The sequence below is a fragment of the Henckelia pumila genome, unplaced genomic scaffold, assembly GCF_033568475.1.
Source record: "Henckelia pumila isolate YLH828 unplaced genomic scaffold, ASM3356847v2 CTG_525:::fragment_3, whole genome shotgun sequence".
Taxonomy (NCBI): domain Eukaryota; kingdom Viridiplantae; phylum Streptophyta; class Magnoliopsida; order Lamiales; family Gesneriaceae; genus Henckelia; species Henckelia pumila.
The window spans coordinates 2,882,813-2,901,620 of NW_027331857.1; the positions used below are offsets into that span (position 1 = coordinate 2,882,813).

At 34.5% G+C, this 18,808-nt stretch overlaps 2 protein-coding genes and 1 long non-coding RNA gene across 3 annotated transcripts; 2 read left to right on the forward strand and 1 right to left on the reverse strand.

Moving 5' to 3' along the window:
• The first annotated feature begins 2,043 nt into the window (after positions 1–2,043).
• On the forward strand, positions 2,044–10,540 carry LOC140873313 (uncharacterized). The gene is made up of 4 exons (XR_012147997.1): positions 2,044–2,286; positions 2,814–3,076; positions 4,943–8,487; positions 10,188–10,540. It is a non-coding gene; the product is annotated as an uncharacterized lncRNA (long non-coding RNA).
• Positions 10,541–14,410: 3,870 nt separating this feature from the next.
• On the forward strand, positions 14,411–16,590 carry LOC140873110 (uncharacterized). The gene is given in 6 exon segments (XM_073276089.1): positions 14,411–15,164; positions 15,167–15,235; positions 15,238–15,330; positions 15,333–15,484; positions 15,486–15,952; positions 15,954–16,590. Coding segments are annotated over 6 exon segments (2,172 nt in total).
• Positions 16,591–17,036: 446 nt separating this feature from the next.
• On the reverse strand, positions 17,037–18,262 carry LOC140873335 (uncharacterized). The gene is made up of 2 exons (XM_073276431.1): positions 18,062–18,262; positions 17,037–17,716 (listed from the first exon to the last, which is right to left on the reverse strand). The coding sequence occupies exons 1-2, from the start codon at positions 18,093–18,095 to the stop codon at positions 17,262–17,264; spliced, it is 489 nt and encodes a 162-aa protein (XP_073132532.1). The 5' UTR covers positions 18,096–18,262; the 3' UTR covers positions 17,037–17,261.
• Between the last annotated feature and the right edge of the window lie 546 nt (positions 18,263–18,808).

An 18,808-nucleotide genomic window follows, 5' to 3' on the forward strand; every position in this document is an offset into this window, starting at 1 on the left:
CACGTCAGTGATATTCAAAGACCAGGCAGGTCTGGCACTCAAAGTCCACGTCAGTGGCCCCACATCAGTGATATTCAAAGCCCAGGTAGGTCTGGCACACAAAGTCCACCTCAGTGGCCACATCAGTGGTATTCAAAGCCCAGACAGGTCTGACACTCAAAGTCCACCTCAGTGGCCCACATCAGTGGTATTCAAAGCCTAGGCAGGTCTGGCACTCAAAGCCCATGTCAGTGGCCCACATCAGTGGTATACAAATCCCAGACATGTTTGGCACTCAAAGCCCACGTCTCCCATATCAGTAGTATACAAAGCCTAGGCAGGTCTGGCACTCAAAGCCCACTTCAGTAGCCCATATCAGTGGTATACAAAGCCCAGACAGGTCTAGCACCCAAAGTCCACGCCCACATCAGTGGCATCAAAAGCCCACATCAGTGGCATCATAAATACACGTCAGTGGTATTCTCCAAAGCCTGACCAAGCTCGGCATCATGTAATCCCATACAACTCGTGGTTATCTTAAAAGTCCGATCCGCTCGGCAACATCAATTGTTATCTATAGCTCTTTATTTGAGCTCGGTTTCATCAGGTTGTCGTCTATTTCTCTTTATTCGAGCTCGGTTCTAATCAGACCTTCATCTAGACCGTTCGTTGAAAACATATCACGCGGATTCAAATCTAAGCCTTCCAAAGGAGGCTCAGGTAGTTCGGGGTCCGGTCTACATTCTTGTTCTAAACTCATTCTTCTTTTAGACCACTTAGGGAGGTACTATTGTTATCCTGAGAAAATATTTCAACCGGAGAACGTTTAAAATGGGTCTACCCGATATGACCCAACATGTCAAGGTCCAGCCCAGTTTGGGCTATGTTGGACTTTGATCAAGGCTGGTCATATGGGCCAACCTGAGTTGTTTTTAATGGGCCGCATGTATCATTTTCTAGTTCAAGTAGGACTCTGATATATATGAGATAAACTTGGATCTTTTCAAATATTCACAAGATAGAGATAAACTTAAGAAGAATCCATTGGATGAAGAGTTCTAGTACATGACATGTTATAATTCGACTAGGTAACTTACTCTATTTTCTCCTATAAATACAGGTACTGTTATTGTTGTATTCATTCATTACTCACTATTCATTATTCATCAATACTCACTCTCACTTTTATATTCACGCACTCATATCTATCAGTTTTCGCATTAATCATATTCTCTGCCTTCAAGACACTGACTTAGGCATCGGAGGGGTCACGCCGAAAACAGTTTCGGCGCCCCCTGACCTAGTTGTTGCTTGTGCAGAACTCGATGGTACCCGACCCGACCTGCTTCATAGAGGATTTGGAGGATCCATTCTACCAGACCGAAACCGAGGTAAAATCCCGACATCATCAGAATCAAATCTGAAAAAAAATAGTAAGGAATAATATATTTTCCATAATATGAAATAAATATATTTCTTGTTAACTACAACACGAACATTAAAAACATAAATATAAACACAAAAAAAATAAGTACGACTAGACCAGGCTAGGCCACCAAACCAAATGAAATAAAATGAGGAAAAAAAATAATCTTATAACATTTCTTTTTTAAAAAAATATGGTTCAAACTCTTCTATGTGAAATTTCGCGTCTAATTCTCTAAATATGTGTGTAACAAAAAAAAAACCAAATTATAAACTTAAGAATACCGTGACAAAAGTTAGAAGAGAAATGACTTCGCATGCAAATACCCGAACTTTGATCAGATCTTATATATTTTTCTGCTCTTTTTTGACAATAAAGTGTGATCAGATCCAATATATTTTCTTGCTTCATTATATTACTGATGCAACGCGATACACATGTGTGCTCTATATTTAATAAATACAAGGATGTAGGCAAACAATAATTAGCACACAAACGATTTCACAAAAAAAGAAAACAGGAGTTTTGAGAAGTTCTAAAACATAAAACTCGTTGTCTTCAAAAGCATAGAACTCGTGAATTACCCATAAAAATTCAGACAAAAAGGGAAAGGCTAAACTCTATAGCACAGTTAACAAGTCACTCTCTTTTCAATCATCTCTTCGCTTCCTCCGCCTCTCCAAATAATAGAATTATGGTGTGGACCAATATGAATCACAAAATATCTTGGAATCAAACGTTACCATTCTTCTCTATTCCGATCGTTCTGTGTTCTATGCCTTACGCTTAGCTCCGGCTTTCGCTGCCCATCGTTTTCTCCGCCGTGAATCAGGCGTTCTACCATCCTTCCGATAGTTTTGCGTCGTGTGGCCTTCGTACGGGTTCGTTCTTCTCTGTTTTTTTTTTTCCCTTTGTTTTACTTCCACCTGTTGTAAAATGTGCTCTTATCTTTTCAGATCTGCGTTTTGTCTACGCTTCTTTAGTGTACAACGCGATCTATGTTTTTAAATTTGTGTTTTTTTTTGTTCAGACTGGACAAAATCGTCCGTCTGACGGGTTTGTTTTTCTCGTTTTTTCCCTCTTGTTTGCTTCCACATGCTACGGGTTCGTTCTTCTGGGTTTCTATTTTCCCTCTTGTTTGCTGTCACATGCTGTAAAACGTCATATATGCTCTCACATTTGCACATTGTTTTGTTTATATGTTTTCGTTCTCTGCGCGTGGGCTAAATTGTTTGCTTTCTTCTATTATTTTTCTTTTTCACAGAGGATTTAAGATTTCTTGACAACGACTGTAAATTTATTGGTTTTACTTAGACTCTTGCTCTGATAAATTATTGCCCTCGTTGTTTTCGGATATACCAAGAATGTCCTGCCTGTAGGTTTGCTGATTCATATGGTTTTTGGACAGAGGCTGTAAGATTGTCTTCATAGTTGCTTGCACTTACATATGTGCTGTAGTAAATTGAAAGCATCGATATCGAGTTAGTTTCCTTCTCTTGTTTTTTCGACTTGTCTTTGTTTCTTTTTCCTGTCCTCCGCATTCTTCTTCTTTTGCCCTAGCTTCGCCTAATATTTATCTTATTTCTTTCTTGCATCATCCTCTAAATTCCTGCGACTTCGATCCTTCTTCGAGGTGTTACTTCTTCTTGGGATTGGAAAATGCCCACTGCGGTAGTTCTTCTCTTTCCTTTGTGTTTAGGTTTTGTTAAATTTTTTTTACACTTTTAGCGGCTGTTTATCTTGATTTTTATTTCGCGCACTGTGTTGTCCTCTGTATGTGCTGTAGTTAGCGTTCTTATTGATTGCCCAATAGATCAAATTGCAGTTAATATTTAAATTGAAGTTACTAAGTTCATAAATTTATCAACATCAATAATGTTATTAGGTATAAAGAGTTTGTCTCCATCAATATTGATAAAGGGTGATGAACTTTGTTTATCCTATTACTTGTGCAACCAAAATATGCTGACTAATGAGGCTGATTAAAAACTTTAGTTGACGGGGCAACTGACTGCAACACTTGCGTCATGCTATATCAGATTTTGATTTCCGACTTCATGAACCAACAAATGCACAAAACTTTTATCTTATGAGTAAATCAGACTTAAAACCTGAATTGGTATTGGAGTTGAAATCTTGGCCGGTACAGAAACTTATCACCATTTAACTCAAAGATTTGAATTTGTTTAAAATTAAACCATAATTGAAAAATAGATTAAATATATTGCCTCAAAACTGAGCTTAGTACCCAAAATCTTAAAAACAGTTGAATCCGATTAAAAGTTATGATCTTAACTTTTAATATTTCAAACAATTTCACAACCCTTGGTGGATCAGTCTTTTGGTATTTAGATTAAACAAAAAAATAAAAGGAAATTGCATTAAATGAAGGTTGTAAGATTATGGACAATAGATATTTAATCAGTTATGATTTCGGTGCATGATTATGCTAGACTTTTGGGTTGTTTGACGAGTTCATTCAAATTTCTTAAATCATTCGGATGCATTTTCATTTAAAAGCCTTGTAAAGAGGAAACCATGCCGAAGTTTCATTTTTATTCCTGATTCTTATGATAATACTCTGGTGACAGATTCATATTTTATTACTGAAGTCGGTCATACTGTGTGTCTCCCTTGCTTTACTACTTTGTGTTGATATAAAACTGGCGAAACTCCATTATGCAAGTTCATTTTGTAGTAAAACGTCTCAGATTGAGATTGAACTGCCTCTGAATGGGCAACGATTTTTGTTTAAACGTCTCAAAATGAGATATATCTCGCTCTTCTCCTCCCAATTTCCCCTGGGCTGTTTCGAATTTCGAGGGTAATTCTCCCTTTAAATTTCTTTTTCCCTTCTTTTTTAATCCTTTGAACCGTGTTATGTATAGTTTAAATTTAATTGTGTTTTCGACGCAGATTGTCGTTCACTCTAATTATTCTAGTATATCTTAAAGCATCAATAATTTGAAATGGACCAATTTCTTGTCAGTATTAGGTAAACAACAAAACACGCGTCTAGGGCTGTTGTGTTCTCGTTTTCTACTCTGCTTCTTGTGCTTGTTTTTTTCCCTTTGGTTTCTTCTTCGCCTCTTCTTATTTGTCGCAGCTTCTTCAACACTCAACAGTGTATGATATCCTCAGACTTCGATCCTTCTTCTACTGGGTTGGCTCTCTTCTTTTGTTTTGTTTTTTTTGTTTTGCTTTTTTTCATTTTTCGAAACTCTCGGTGTGCTTGGGTTTAGTGTTTGTGTTTTCTTTTAGCAAAATCGAATTAGGTTTTAATGGATACAGCTGCAAGCGAGTTAACTTGGCTATTTGTTGAATCTTATTGGCTTTGCTTGTGAGATATGTACAGATATTCGATGTGCTGTTTGAAGGTTAATCAAACAATAAGTAGATTGAATGTGATTTGGGATTTCCGTTCTATATAAATGGTTGCTTTGAAAGATTAGATCTTGAGCGACAATTTATTGAATCAGTCATTTCTTGTACTGTGTTTGTTTCATAAAATTTATTAGTCCGTTTTGGTCGCCTCAGATTCTGCTGACTCACACACCACTTCTCCTCCGACTCCGGCGCATCGGGTTGTACCGGTACCCTTTTTTGTTTCTTTGAACTTCCGGATTTGAACGATTGTGTTTCATTAGTCCGTTTTGTGGATTGGAACTGCCTGCGTTCAGCTTTAGTTCCACTGGATTTTTTCTTAAATATTCAACACTTGACTGACTCGATACTTTCTATTAACTCGTCGAAAGCTGTATCTTTTATTAACCTTTGAAACTTGGAAGTGATTCACTATAGTTTGAATCCAAAAGTTTGAACTTTTTTGGGTAAAGTAACATTAGTTCATTACTGTAATGTGTTTTTTAAAAATATTTGGGTTTAATATCTTCCAGTTTCTGTCTGATTTTACTGGGTGAAAACATTGAACTAAAGTCATGCTTATATCTTTAAAATTAAAGAATTGCATATTGTATTTACTAAAACTTATTTTGTAGGCTAACTGGTGTAAACTGTTATAGGAGTGCACTTGCATGTACGATTCAATCGGCAAAAATAAAAATTTTTGTGTTCTTCTTTTCCTTCTTTTTTTAATGGACAGATTTCTCCAATGCATTTTTATCAACTCTATGAACATGCGACACCTATTTATTAATTGACTCAAATAGGTCAAATATCAAACAAATACTAAATCTAAATAATAAATTATTAAAACAAATTAAGAAAGATTCAATTACGATAAGCGGAGGATGAAGCATAAAATTAAATAAAATAATGATCTAATGATATGTTAGATTGATGTCCATGTATATAATGAAATTCAGGTGCTTGCAAAGTTTACTAGCCACCATTCACTATAAGCTTGTTTTATTTTAAGATGTCTGTTGTTGGTTCATTTTAAAATAGTTTTTGGGGTAACTTATTCACTGCCATAACATAATCATATTAATTTTTCGAAAAGCTCGTTTTTTCCTTGTCTATGTGTTTGTTTATGTATTTATACAGATCATGTAACTGTATGTAACAATGACTACTTAACATTTTGCAGCGTGAGTTTGTTTCTTTGTTAATATTATTTTCTAACATAAATATAATTACTAAGCTTCAGACAACGGAATGGAAATGTTTCACAATTTCTTTTCTATACAGAAAAATTGAGTTTGGTTGTTTAAAAAAAGTAAAAAAACGCTGATCACACTTGTATATGTTTTCTTAAAATTGTGAATTTTGCATCTTCCTTTTGATTTTTGGAGTTTTCTGAGTATTGTAATTCATATAAAGTTATGATCTTTTCAAAACTTACAAAATGATGAGAATTGTCCTAAGTTATTTATTTCTCCAGCTGCCTAGACTATTTTCTCTGTTAAATTTGCTGCATGATAAATTTTTTGTTTTGTCTACAATCGGCACAAATGATATTGCATTGATTGCTGGCCGATTAGATGCTTAGTTTATTAAAAAACTAAACTCCTAGATGCTTATTGATACTTAGTGTTCTTCCACATTAGTTGTCATACTTGTTGTGAGTGAGTTAGCTGTCTGACTCTATGATTGAAGACTCTTGCAACTCGGTAAACACTGAAACATGAAAAAAATAGAAATTAGTATAAGATCACTGTCCATTTTTAAGTGAAAAGTAATATAAACGTTTAAAAATGATCGCGAAAAGAACAAAGTCATATGTAAAATGTAGGTGTGTTTATGATTCCAGTGCTTGTGTTATCCGTATAGTAAAGGTTGTTCGTCGGATTGTGTAGCCCGATTGAAAGAAAACCCCAACAGATCAATCCCACGACAGAATTCTGGTGTTGTGCTAGAGTTGGTGAGCTTTTCTCCCGGTGGGTGATGCCCCGGTTGAGGATTGATCCCAATGTAATTGCTAGAATTAACCTTGAAATTCAAATGACTACAATTTGGTGTCAAAGGTGCATCTTAATAATTTTATATACCTCATGATACATATTAATTATAATTGAAACCTAAAAGGTGCATTCTAAAAACCGTCTTAAATTTCAAAGTCTACACAATTGTAATTGAAACAATCTCATATTTTTGCTTACAAGATTTTCATATGATTCTTACTCTTTTGATGGTTTATATCATTTTCTTCCTAGGACTACTTATTATATCATATAATATTCAACTCGGACAGCGTACATGTTCAGTTCTTGTTTACGGTTTTATTACCATTAGCTGTTTTTCCTGTATACGTGTCTCCTTTGTCAGTATTCTATTTATTATTAACTTTTAAATATTCAACTATCAGACTTAGTTTCGTATTATAGCTTTTTTTCATGGTACTTCTAAGTTCTAAACAAGATTAAAATTAAAATTTACAGTTTTACCTAACAGATTTCCGTTGACCTGTAAAAGTACTTCCCTGTATTATGAAGGTAGTCTTATGATTATCACCCTTTCTTTTTCGGATGCCGCTTTGATCGTGTGACGCCTAAAATCCAATCAACTAAATCGCTTGCATTAAATTTAATAAATATTAGGATTATAATTTTAAGTTTATTTGATTTAAATTCTTTATGTGAGTTATGCGTTAATAAATATTTTTATTATTTATTCAGTGATTTTATTTTACTAACTATTTAACTAATGTTTTTATTTGTTTAACTTTATTTTTCTAAATGATTTTTATTGTGCAACTTAATTGTGTTAATATTTTAAAATGTTTAAGCTTGCTTATTTAAATAATTTTAATTGTTTATTTTATTCAAATATATGATTTTAACTGTTTAGTTTATTTGTTTAAATATTTTCGAGTGTCCAATTTATTTATTTTTAATAGCCTAAGTTTAGCGGTTAGTGATTTTAAATTATTTTAAATAACTAGCTTATTTATTTTAAATTCTTTTTTTTAATTGTCCAAATCATTTTAAAGATTTTTATTTTTGTTTGTGTGTTTATTTAATTTGATTTTTTAAAAACGATTGGTCTAGCCTGCTTAAATTATTTTAATCGCTCGGTTTATTGTTTAAAATTTTATTTATCGTTGCGACATCAAAATACTTATAGTGTTGATTTTTAATCCCTAAGTTGCTAAGTTTGGTGTAGCATTTCTTAAAAGTGTGTGACATTTTTCCCTATCACTCACACATTCAAACTTCTATACATACACAATAAACCCTAGCCCAATTGTCACACACATTTCACCTAAACACACACTCAACTCACGCCTAAACCCACACCCAAGACTCTCGACACAAACACATTCTTCCCCTGCTCTCCATGAGAATCCATCGGCCTCTTCTTCTCATCCTTGAAGCACGGCCGCAGCTCCTCCCCTTCTTCCTTCTCCGGCGAGACAGCCTCTTGGCCAGCTGTGCGAGCTCCTTTTTTCCCCTTTGAGCTCGATTTCAGCTCCATTCCAGCTCATTGCCAACCCGTCGGCTTCAGATTCTTCAACCATTTCTCACCGCCGCAGCTGCCGCTTCTTCTTCTTCACCGACGGAGCATCTTCCCTCCAGCTGGTCGAGCTGGTGCAGCCCCTTAGCACCTCCAATTCCAGCTCGTAGCAGCCTAGGATCGAAGCTCAACCCTCCTTAAGCTCATGTTCGGTTTTTGGTAGCTAGGCAAGGATATGATTTATTGTTTCTCCATGTAGTTTATTATATATTGTGGGTTGCATTTCATAACATTGTTTCGAAAATTTTTCCCTGCACTGCTCGAAGACTTCGTGGATGCCCTGCTCTCGGCTTTTAATTTTTTTTATTGTTGGAAAAATTTCGTATATTATGCTTGATGATTATTGATGCCATGATTTTGGTTTGTTGAAGTTTGAAGTGAGTTCATGTTTGGGATTCAAAATTTCCAGAAGTTCTTTTAAAGCATGGTTCGAACATTTTTCAGAACTGTACTTGATTTGTGTTTGATTTATTTGTTTTGTTGTTTGTGTTGATTTGGTTGGTGATTTAGGAGTTACCATGGACGATTTGTAGTTCACATGGTAGCGACTAGGATGCCTTGAAATTAGCTTGTGGGATGGAGTTGAGGTGCATTCGAGTAATAGGGATTGTTGGGCTCGGTTTTGGTTGGGATTTGTGGCTGCCATTGTTGAGTTAAATCGAGCTGGTTTGGGCAAGTTTTAAAGGGGCTTTGGGAGAGCTTAAAGGTTGGTTATGATACTAGGATAGTGGCTGGAGAATGGATACAAAATCCTAAGTTTGTGGTTGAGTATAGAAATGAGACACGAGCAGAATTTTGAAAAGGAGTGGGCTGTCCAGGAACTGGTTTAAAACAGGGATTTAATTCGGGATTTTGGTTAAGGGCTCGGGTTCGGAAATGTTCTAGGATGTTGGGAATATGTCGTTTCAAGCAGGAATTAATTCGGTTATGTTTTGGTCGAGTTTTAGATTTTTATTTATTGAGGTGCAGAATTTTTGTAGAATAGGTGCTGCTGCCCGGAAATCCGATTTTTATAAATTGGTTGCTTGGGAAATAAAATGGGAGGATGACTTCTTAATTTAATTCTAAGTGTTAGAAAGTGGTGGTTTTGAGTGGAACTGTTTTTGAGTGAGTATTGAGTAAGTTATGAATTTTACGGGCAAACCGCTCAATTTGTCTTTAAGCGTTACTTTATGGTTTAGCTCCATCATCCTTTGGGTAGTTTCCTAAATCACCATCCCGATCATCCATGTGTGAGTCATATGCATGATTATTGATTAGCATATACATCTACGTCATATTTACATATGCATGCTAAGTCTCAAATTTAATAAAGGAAAAAAATATTTTTGAACGAAGTGAGATGGTTGTGACTACATATTCATGTGTTCGTGTGGGGCTGAAAGACGTTTTGGCCTCCCTTACCAATTCATTATGGGTTACCTTACCTTAGAATGTGTTTGTGTGGGGCCGGAGCTATTACCTTACCTTAGCATGTGTTTGTGTGAGCCGGAGCTATTCTGGTCTCCCTTACCAATAGGGCAAGTACGGGTTGGGTTTCATCTCGACCTCCTTGCGGCATTGTGCACTATAGTCATGATCATGATCGCAATCACAGAGTCACAATCAAGGATCTAAGTTCACAGTTACAGATTCAGATACAATTATGCAGTTTCATTGATTATGTTGACTTAGCCATGCATATGTTTCATTTCATGTTCCCTCATTCATTTTGAATTTTATTCACTTGTTTAAAGTAAGGACACAAAACAAAGGTATTTTTAGTATCAGTTATTATTTATTTGTGTGTGCTTGTATTTACGTAGTACCCGTTATCCCCCCATATTCTTGCTGAGTCTTTTAGACTCATTACACTTATTGTTTTCAGGTGAGGAGTATTTCATTGAGATTGAGAGGCAAGACTATCGAGCGGACTGCGATGCGGGCATGGCACATTCCCTCCGACCTATGCTGGTCTTCCGCATAGTTACTAGAATCTATATGTTATGGAACATTTATTTTGTTTAGTTGTCAAATGTATATGTAATGTGTTGATAGCATTGTTTTTGGGCATGTAAACTTTAGATTTTCTAATCTTGTGGATATTTGATATGTCGAACCTCTCTCTTGGGCCTCGTTCTTGTCACGGTCTATTTTCTTGAGTCGTCAGTCATCTATTTCTTTTATTTTATTTTGGTTGCTATCTGAGACAGGTTGGTTGTAATATAAACAGAGAGGTCATGCCGAAATTTTTAATAAAATTTTCTTAAATCCGCATTTATTTAATTATTAGTTAAAGTTGAGTCAGGGTCGTTTCAGATCGCCTCAGATTCTACTGACTCACACACCACTTCTCCTCAGACTCCAGCGCATCGGGCTGTACTGGTACCCTTTTTAGTTTCTTTGAACTTTTGGATATGAACGGTTGTGTTTCATTAGTTTGTGTGGATTTGAACTGCATAGGTTCAGCTTTAGTTCCATTGGACTTTTTCTTAAAAATTCAACACTTGACTGACTCAATACTTTCTATTAACTCGTCAATAGCTGTTTCTTTTATTAACTTTTGAAACTTGGAAGTGATTAACTATAATTTAAATTCAAAAGTTTGAACTTTTTTGGGTAAAGTAACATTAGTACATTACTGTATGCGTGTTTTAAAAATATTTGGGTTTAATATCTTTCAGTTTCTGTCTGATTTTGCTGGGCGAAAACATTGAACTGAAGTCATGCTTGTATGTTTAAAATTAAAGAATTGCATATTGTATTTACTAAAACTTATTTTGTTGGCTGACGGGTGTAAACTGTTATAAGAGTGCACTTAAATGTACGATTCGATTGGCAAAAATCAAAATTTCTTGTGTGCTTCTTGTCCTTGTTTTTTTTAATGGACAGATTTCTCCAATGCATTTTTATCACCTCTATGAACATGCGACAACCTATTTATTAATTGAATCACATAAGTCAAATATCAAACACATACTAAACAATAAATTATTAAAACAAATTAAGAAAGATTCAATTACGATATAAATAAAATAAAATAATGATATAATGATATGTTAGATTTATGTCCATGTATATAATGAAATTCATGTGCTTGCAAAGTTTACTTTCAGCGCCATCATTCACGACGAGCTTGTTTTATTTTAAGATGTCGTTGGTCATTTTTAAAAATTTCTTGAGTAACTTCGTGTGTGTGTATGTAGCATATTGATTGCTTAGGATAGCGTATTCCTGCATATAAAACATGACTACATTGTCATCTCAATTTTAACATAGGTCCATAGTTGGAACAGCTTATAATCTCATCATTTGGTTATGACATTTATTTATATAAATTATAATAGCCGTGGATTGAAGTGATCAAATAATACTGAATGTCATTATTTATACCTGATTAATTCCAATTTTTCCTTGTCTAAATTTAGCTCACAAATTATTCGGTGATTAGCTAGGTTGAATAATAATGCCTATGATTTGTACAATATAGTAAATGTTATATGAATTAGTTAAATTTCTTTTAACCATTTCAGCTGCCATGGACAATCTAGTATCCATGCTACGACTGATAGTAAACTATTTTTGCATATCATATGATTCACTCGTTAACGTGTATCAAAATAACTTGTAATTCAGGACATACAAACCATTATTGTGAGTTTCGAGCAATACATATATTGTGATTTGATAAGGTTGCATTTACTTGCTATGATAAATATATGATTATATTAATAATCCTATGCAATCACATGTTTACTTGCTTTTTGAGGGTCCGTATTAACTCATAAAGCACATTACCTAATTTAAACTTTAAACATTGATGATTTATCAAAAATAAATGGTGTGATAAATAATCAATATGTTTCTAATTGAAAAAAATTACACTAATATCCTTAATTTATTTTCCAAAATATAATATATGAAAATTCCATTTAAAAAAATTATATAACATTGATATAAATTTCAAATACTTTAAGATATATTAATACATTTCATTTGATTTAAATATAGAAAGGTTAATTTAAAAATTATAAAATATGAAAAAATTCTAATAATTTAATATATGATTAATACATTTCATTAGATTTTATCCTTATTCATGTGAAATTTTTTTAAATCAATTTATTAATTTTTATTTTAAAAAATAAATAAAATTTATACTTAAAAAATTTGGTCAATTAAAATAATTTACATATGGATTAATAATAATTTACATTCTTCAATAAAAATCACAATCCCAATTTTACAAATAAAAACAAAAAATAAGATTATATAATATACACAAAAAAGCAAAAAAATTGTAATTCGTCATTTAATCATTATATCAATCACAAATTGATCCATTAAAGTAAATATGTGATTGTTTATGCATCATTATTCAACGTTCTATAAAATTAGTTTAATAATATTAGTATTATTTATTTATATATAATTAATCTCACTAAATAAACACAACTTAATAGTAACAAATTAATCAGTTGTGCTAATCACCTCAACGGATGGATTTAGTAAAAGTGAATTAATTTTTTTTTGAATGAAAAAGTGAATTAATTTAGTCACCTATACATAAATATAGCTTAAATTACTTTCCATATATTATATGGATGGTTTAATAACAACCTGATGGTACGTACCTAAGGATCTTTAGTGCTTTAAATTTGCGATTAAAGCGGTGTACTGTTGTAACTTGTCAAGACAAATTGTAAATCACCATATTTATGTCTTGCCAATTATTTCGACATATCTTGTAAATATTAATCAACATTTAAATCCTATAGCTGATTAAACCGTATTAAGTACTATAATTAAAATCAATATAGTCTTCTAGTGCTTCTAAAGTTAAATCACAACTATGTTGTAGAAATTGCCACCCTATGGGTAATATACCAACAAAAGTATATTATAACACTAGAATATGATAGTCCGTAGAGTGAGCAAATAATATTGAACGTCATTAAATTATAATTTCTATTTTCTTACTATAAATATGTTTATGTGGTCCAACAACACAACACAAAGTGATAATATGGTCACCACATTGCTCACAAATTTCATATAACAATTAAATAGGTATGGCAATATTATATATGACTCAATAATACCAAACCACCCAATCCAATATATACTATTCCAAGTCCTTAATCACGTCAACGATGTTGACAACAAAAAGCCATCAAGTTCTCGTTCTAGGGCAATTGAATAATGTTATATTAATTGGGTGGTTTGGTATTATTGAGTCATATATTGCCAAATTTGTTTAAAGTTTATTAGACAGTAACGTATTAATTCCTGCATGACTAGCTACATTGTAGCTATTTATAGTTCTGACCAACACATGTACTTTTGCATGGGACTCTGACCAATAATTCAGTATCAACTAAATGATCTATGTTAGACTTTGAACAATAATTTGAACAGATACCCAACAATTTACTTGTTCTCTCATTAATTTATTCTGTGAAATAAATGAGATCTATATGAAAATGATCTGCTCTAAAGAGACCATAATCGAGTCATTTTGAGCTGGATATTTGGTAAAGAGTGGTTAACATACGAATTCAATAAAATTGGTTACTCATTCAACATTTGATACAACTTTATATAAATATATATATATATATATATATATATACATATATATATTAAGTTACTACTACATAATGGGATAGCATAGCACGTATTTACTATATATGTTATATTATTCCAACTAAAGTCAATTCTTTATTCAGCAGTACCCAATAGTTTTAATTTTTTACGAATATGGTATATATGAAATAATAAATAGAAATAAAAATGTAAAAATTAACATAACATGACAGGATTTGATCAGGTTTGAAAACTCAATGACTGCAAGTGTACAAAGTGTACACATAATGTATTCTCAGGTCATTCTTCGGCCTTTATATAGGTCCAAGAATTGTAATTCAAATGAGATCCAGCTGTAGTATTTGCTTTGATTGGCAAGTTTCCATTAATTGGAATAAAAGTTTTTTTTTAAATTCAGTCTATTGTTGCTTTTTCAGAATGCATGCATGTGGGTGGGTTTTGTAAGTTTTCAATATATACTAGATGTGATTATATAGTGTTTGCAAGCTCTAAAAATAAGTGATTATGGAGATTTTCTTCACAAATTTGTCAAAGAAGAGAGACAAAAGATGGAAAAGGACCAGCCAGATTTTAATCGATGAGGATTATTATGCTCGGGTAGAAGGTAGAGAAATAATCTCAAATCTTAGTAAGGCAGCTGGGTTGGCCACAATGATTGCTGCTATGCGTCCCGATATTGACAACATCGATGAGTATGTTAGGAACACCACTGCAAGAGCTTTCAGTGTTGTTGCCTCTGCTCTTGGGATCCCTGCATTGCTTCCATTCTTGAAAGCCGTGTGCCAGAGCAAGAAATCTTGGCAAGCTCGTCACACAGGTATCAAGATAGTACAGCAGATTGCCATTCTAATCGGCTGTGCTGTTCTGCGACACTTGAGATCACTGGTTGAGATCATTGAACATGGTCTTAATGATGAAAATCAGAAAGTCAGAACGATCACTGCTCTGTCATTGGCTGCACTTGCTGAGGCTGCTGCCCCTTATGGTATTGAAAACTTTGACTCAGTTTCGAAGCCTCTGTGGAAAAGTATAAAGTCTCACCGTGGGAAAGTCTTGGCTGCCTTTTTGAAAGCCATTGGTTTCATCATACCACTCATGGATGCGATATATGCCAGCTACAACACAAAGGAAGTCATGGTTATTCTGATCCGCGAGTTCCAGTCACCTGATGAAGAAATGAAGAAAATAGTGTTGAAAGCGGTAAAACAGTGTGTGAGTACTGAGGGTGTAGAGCCAGATTATATCAGAGACGACATTCTTCAAAGTTTTTCCGTAACTTTTGGGTCAGAAGGATGGCCTTGGACAGGAGAAACTACAAGCAGCTTGTTGAAACACTGTCGAGATTGCGAACAAAGTCGGTGTTGCTGATATAGTGGGAAGAACCGTTGAGGTCCTGAAAGATGAAAGTGAGCTATATAGAAGGATGGTTTAGAAGAGCTATTGACCGATGGGATTCTCTATGCATTTCAAGAACAGACCAGCGATGATGCTAACGTGATGCTTAACGGTTTTGGTGCTGTTGTGAACACCCTTGGTCACAAAGTGAAGCCATACCTTCCCCAGATTTGTGGTACCATAAAAATGGCGGCTTAACAATAAGAGTGCTAAAGTGAGACAGCAGGCAGCAGATCTTATATCCAGGATTGCAGTGGTTATGAAGCAGTGTGGGGAAGAACAATTAATGGGACACCTTGGTGTCGTGTTGTACGAGTATTTGGGAGAGGAGTATCCTGAAGTTCTGGGTTCGATATTGGGCGCTCTCAAGGCTATCGTCTATGCTATTGGGATGACCAAGATGACACCGCCAATCAAGGATTTGCTCCCTCGGCTAACTCCTATCTTGAGGAACCGTCATGAGAAAGTTCAAGAAAACTGTATAGATCTTGTTGGACGAATTGCTGATCGAGGGGCTGAGTTTGTTCCTGTAAGGGAGTGGATGAGGATTTGTTTCGAGCTTCTGGAGATGCTCAAAGCTCATAAGAAGGGTATCCGTAGAGCAACTGTGAATACTTTTGGTTATATTGCAAAAGCCATTGGGCCACAAGATTCTTGCAACATTGCTAAACAACCTCAAGGTGCAGGAACGTCAAAACCATGTGTGCAAAACTGTGGCCATAGCAATTGTTGCTGAAACATGCTCACCATTCACTGTTTTACCAGCATTGATGAATGAGTATCGTGTGCCGGAGCTCAATGTTCAGAATGGTGTTCTTAAGTCTCTTTCCTTCCTATTTGAGTACATAGGCGAGATGGGCAAGGACTTCATATATGCAGTGACTCCATTACTCGAGGATGCCCTCATGGATCGAGATTTGGTTCATCGGCAAACTGCTGCATCAGCAGTCAAACACATGGCCCTGGGAGTTGCTGGTCTGGGATGTGAAGATGCTTTAATCCACCTGATTAACTATGTCTGGCCCAACATTTTTGAGACGTCCCTTCACGTCGTTAATGCTGTCATGGAAGCTATAGAAGGGATTAGAGCGGCACTTGGGGCAGCTATTGTACTGAACTATTGTCTTCAGGGACTCTTCCATCCGGCAAGAAAGGTTAGAGAAGTTTACTGGAAAATCTACACTTCCCTTTACATCGGTGCTCAGGATGCTCTTGTCGCCTCTTATCCCGTACTAGAGGACGAAGAAAGTAACATTTTCAGCAGACCTGAACTGCATCTATTTGTCTGATTTGGTGTATTATTTATTTTGGTAAAGAACTTGCGCTATGTGTTGCATAATTTGGAGATGCTGGTGGCTCTCTAGTGGAATTTGTCATGTCACTGTTCCCATTTGTGTTCGATGATTGGATTTTGAAATGCTTTGATTCTCCTCGGAATAACCAAGCATTGTAAACGACTATGTTTGCGGTGTCTATCGATTTAACCGGCCGAGCCAAAATAAAAAAAGCAGCCTATTGACCTCTGTTGGGTGTATTTCAATAATCAATACAGTCAGATTGCATTATTTCAAATTTACGAATTTCGATTGCAATTTTATTGTCAACAGTTAAACAATAATTAAATTGTAAATCCATACTTCAATTATTAACATTTTATTTATATAAATATAATAAATTTCAAATAACTCCGTTATTAAAATAACTTGAAATTTATTTTAATGAACGTGTCATAATACATTAACATGAAATGAATGAATTTGAAGGTTATTACTTTTACTACTGTGAACAACTAAAATAATACACTTGAAATCCTATTATTCTAGCGCAACCTCAGATATGTTTTAGAGGGTTATATTTCAGAAAACGAAGTTTAAATAAAGTTATTTCCTTATATTTGCCTCCCTCGTTTGGTGAGCACCAAGATTAGTATGACATAACATGAAACACACTGAAATTTAATCTATTCCACATCAAATCCTTTCTCCTGAAGTTCAGCGATAACCTCATTCTTCATTCTCAACCACATTTTCAAAGCCTCCTGCTCGAACTTCTTGTCCTGCAACTCTTTCTGGAAATTGCACGAATCACGATCGTTTTCGATTAAGCCTTTGGGGCCAATGGTGGTGCCAATCATCCCACCTTTAGCAATGAAATCATTCATGGCTTCCTCGTCGCCAGGGTATGGAAACTTGCGGCGCTCGTAGAGATGCGCTAGCTCTTTCTCTTCTTTCGGCCTCGGCTTCAGGGACCACCATCCGAAAGGCGAGGTCTCGTTCAATAGCCATGCCACGCCGAAGAGTGTGTAGGTGCAGAGTAGAGCTTTGCCAACTTGTTTCCAGAAATGGTGATCTTCTTTCCCCAACCCGATTTTCCTCAAGTATTTATCGGCCTCGAATGACTTCGCCAGTAACAACCCTTTCAAAGAAAAGATTAAGAAACATTCTCGCCGAGGCATTTGGTAAAAAAAGTAAAAAAACTTTCGACTGGGCAATGATATTCTTTGTTATGACACTCGAAACAGCCAAAAAAAAAAACGAGAAGATCAAGAAAGAAAACCATAGAACTTCAAATTTTACAAGCCCAGATAACACGTTTAATTGCGTAAAAACTTAAAAGTTATAGTCTTGCTTGGTTCTACAAACATACCCCGTAGACATTTTTTCGAACACTTCATAGGCGAGCGTTTTAATTGGGATTTGGGATTCATTAAATGCACTAAAAAAAATTCCAAATTGAATCAGAAGTTGGCGAATTAATTACCTGTTTTAGCATCTCGAAAGCGTTTCCGAACCATGGATGATCAAAGGAGGTAAATCAATGGTCGCCCAATGAAAATCGTCTGTGATCGCTTATTATTTCTCCAAAGGTGGACCAACTTTTTTGCAAAATCTTTTAAAAAAGAAATAAGAATGAATGGTTATATTTAATTGGATATAAGGAATTAAGGATTTCGATTTTTATTTATTTATTATTTTAGTCCAAGAAAATGTTTGTTATTCAAAACTCAACATATGATTTTAAACTCCAGAGCTCGATATCAAATGTTAAGTAATTTAATAATCAATCAAAAGTAAGTTATGATACTAATTTTTATTAGTTTAGAGCTTATCCTACATTGAATTGGCAATATATTTTATTAAAAAATTAATAATATAGTTTTGTATTGTTAGACTCATTGATTACATGTTTGAAACATCGTAACTATTTTGGGCTTATTGTTTATTATTGACATGATCAAGAATTCGATTTATTTTTATCATAGTCAGGATTGATTTATTAAATGACAATCCAATAGAAAATCTGTACTTAAAACTTAAATATATAAGTTTCATTTAAAATTTTATGAAAATGGAATGAGAAAAAATTCACTATGAAGGAATGAGAAAAATGGAGACTGATATCTTGTATATTCTTCCTTCAAGCTTATTCAAGATCGTGTGAATGTGGGTATTAGAGAAACAAACATATGAAGGGTCGCAGAATGTGGCTGGAAGCAAATTTCCTAAT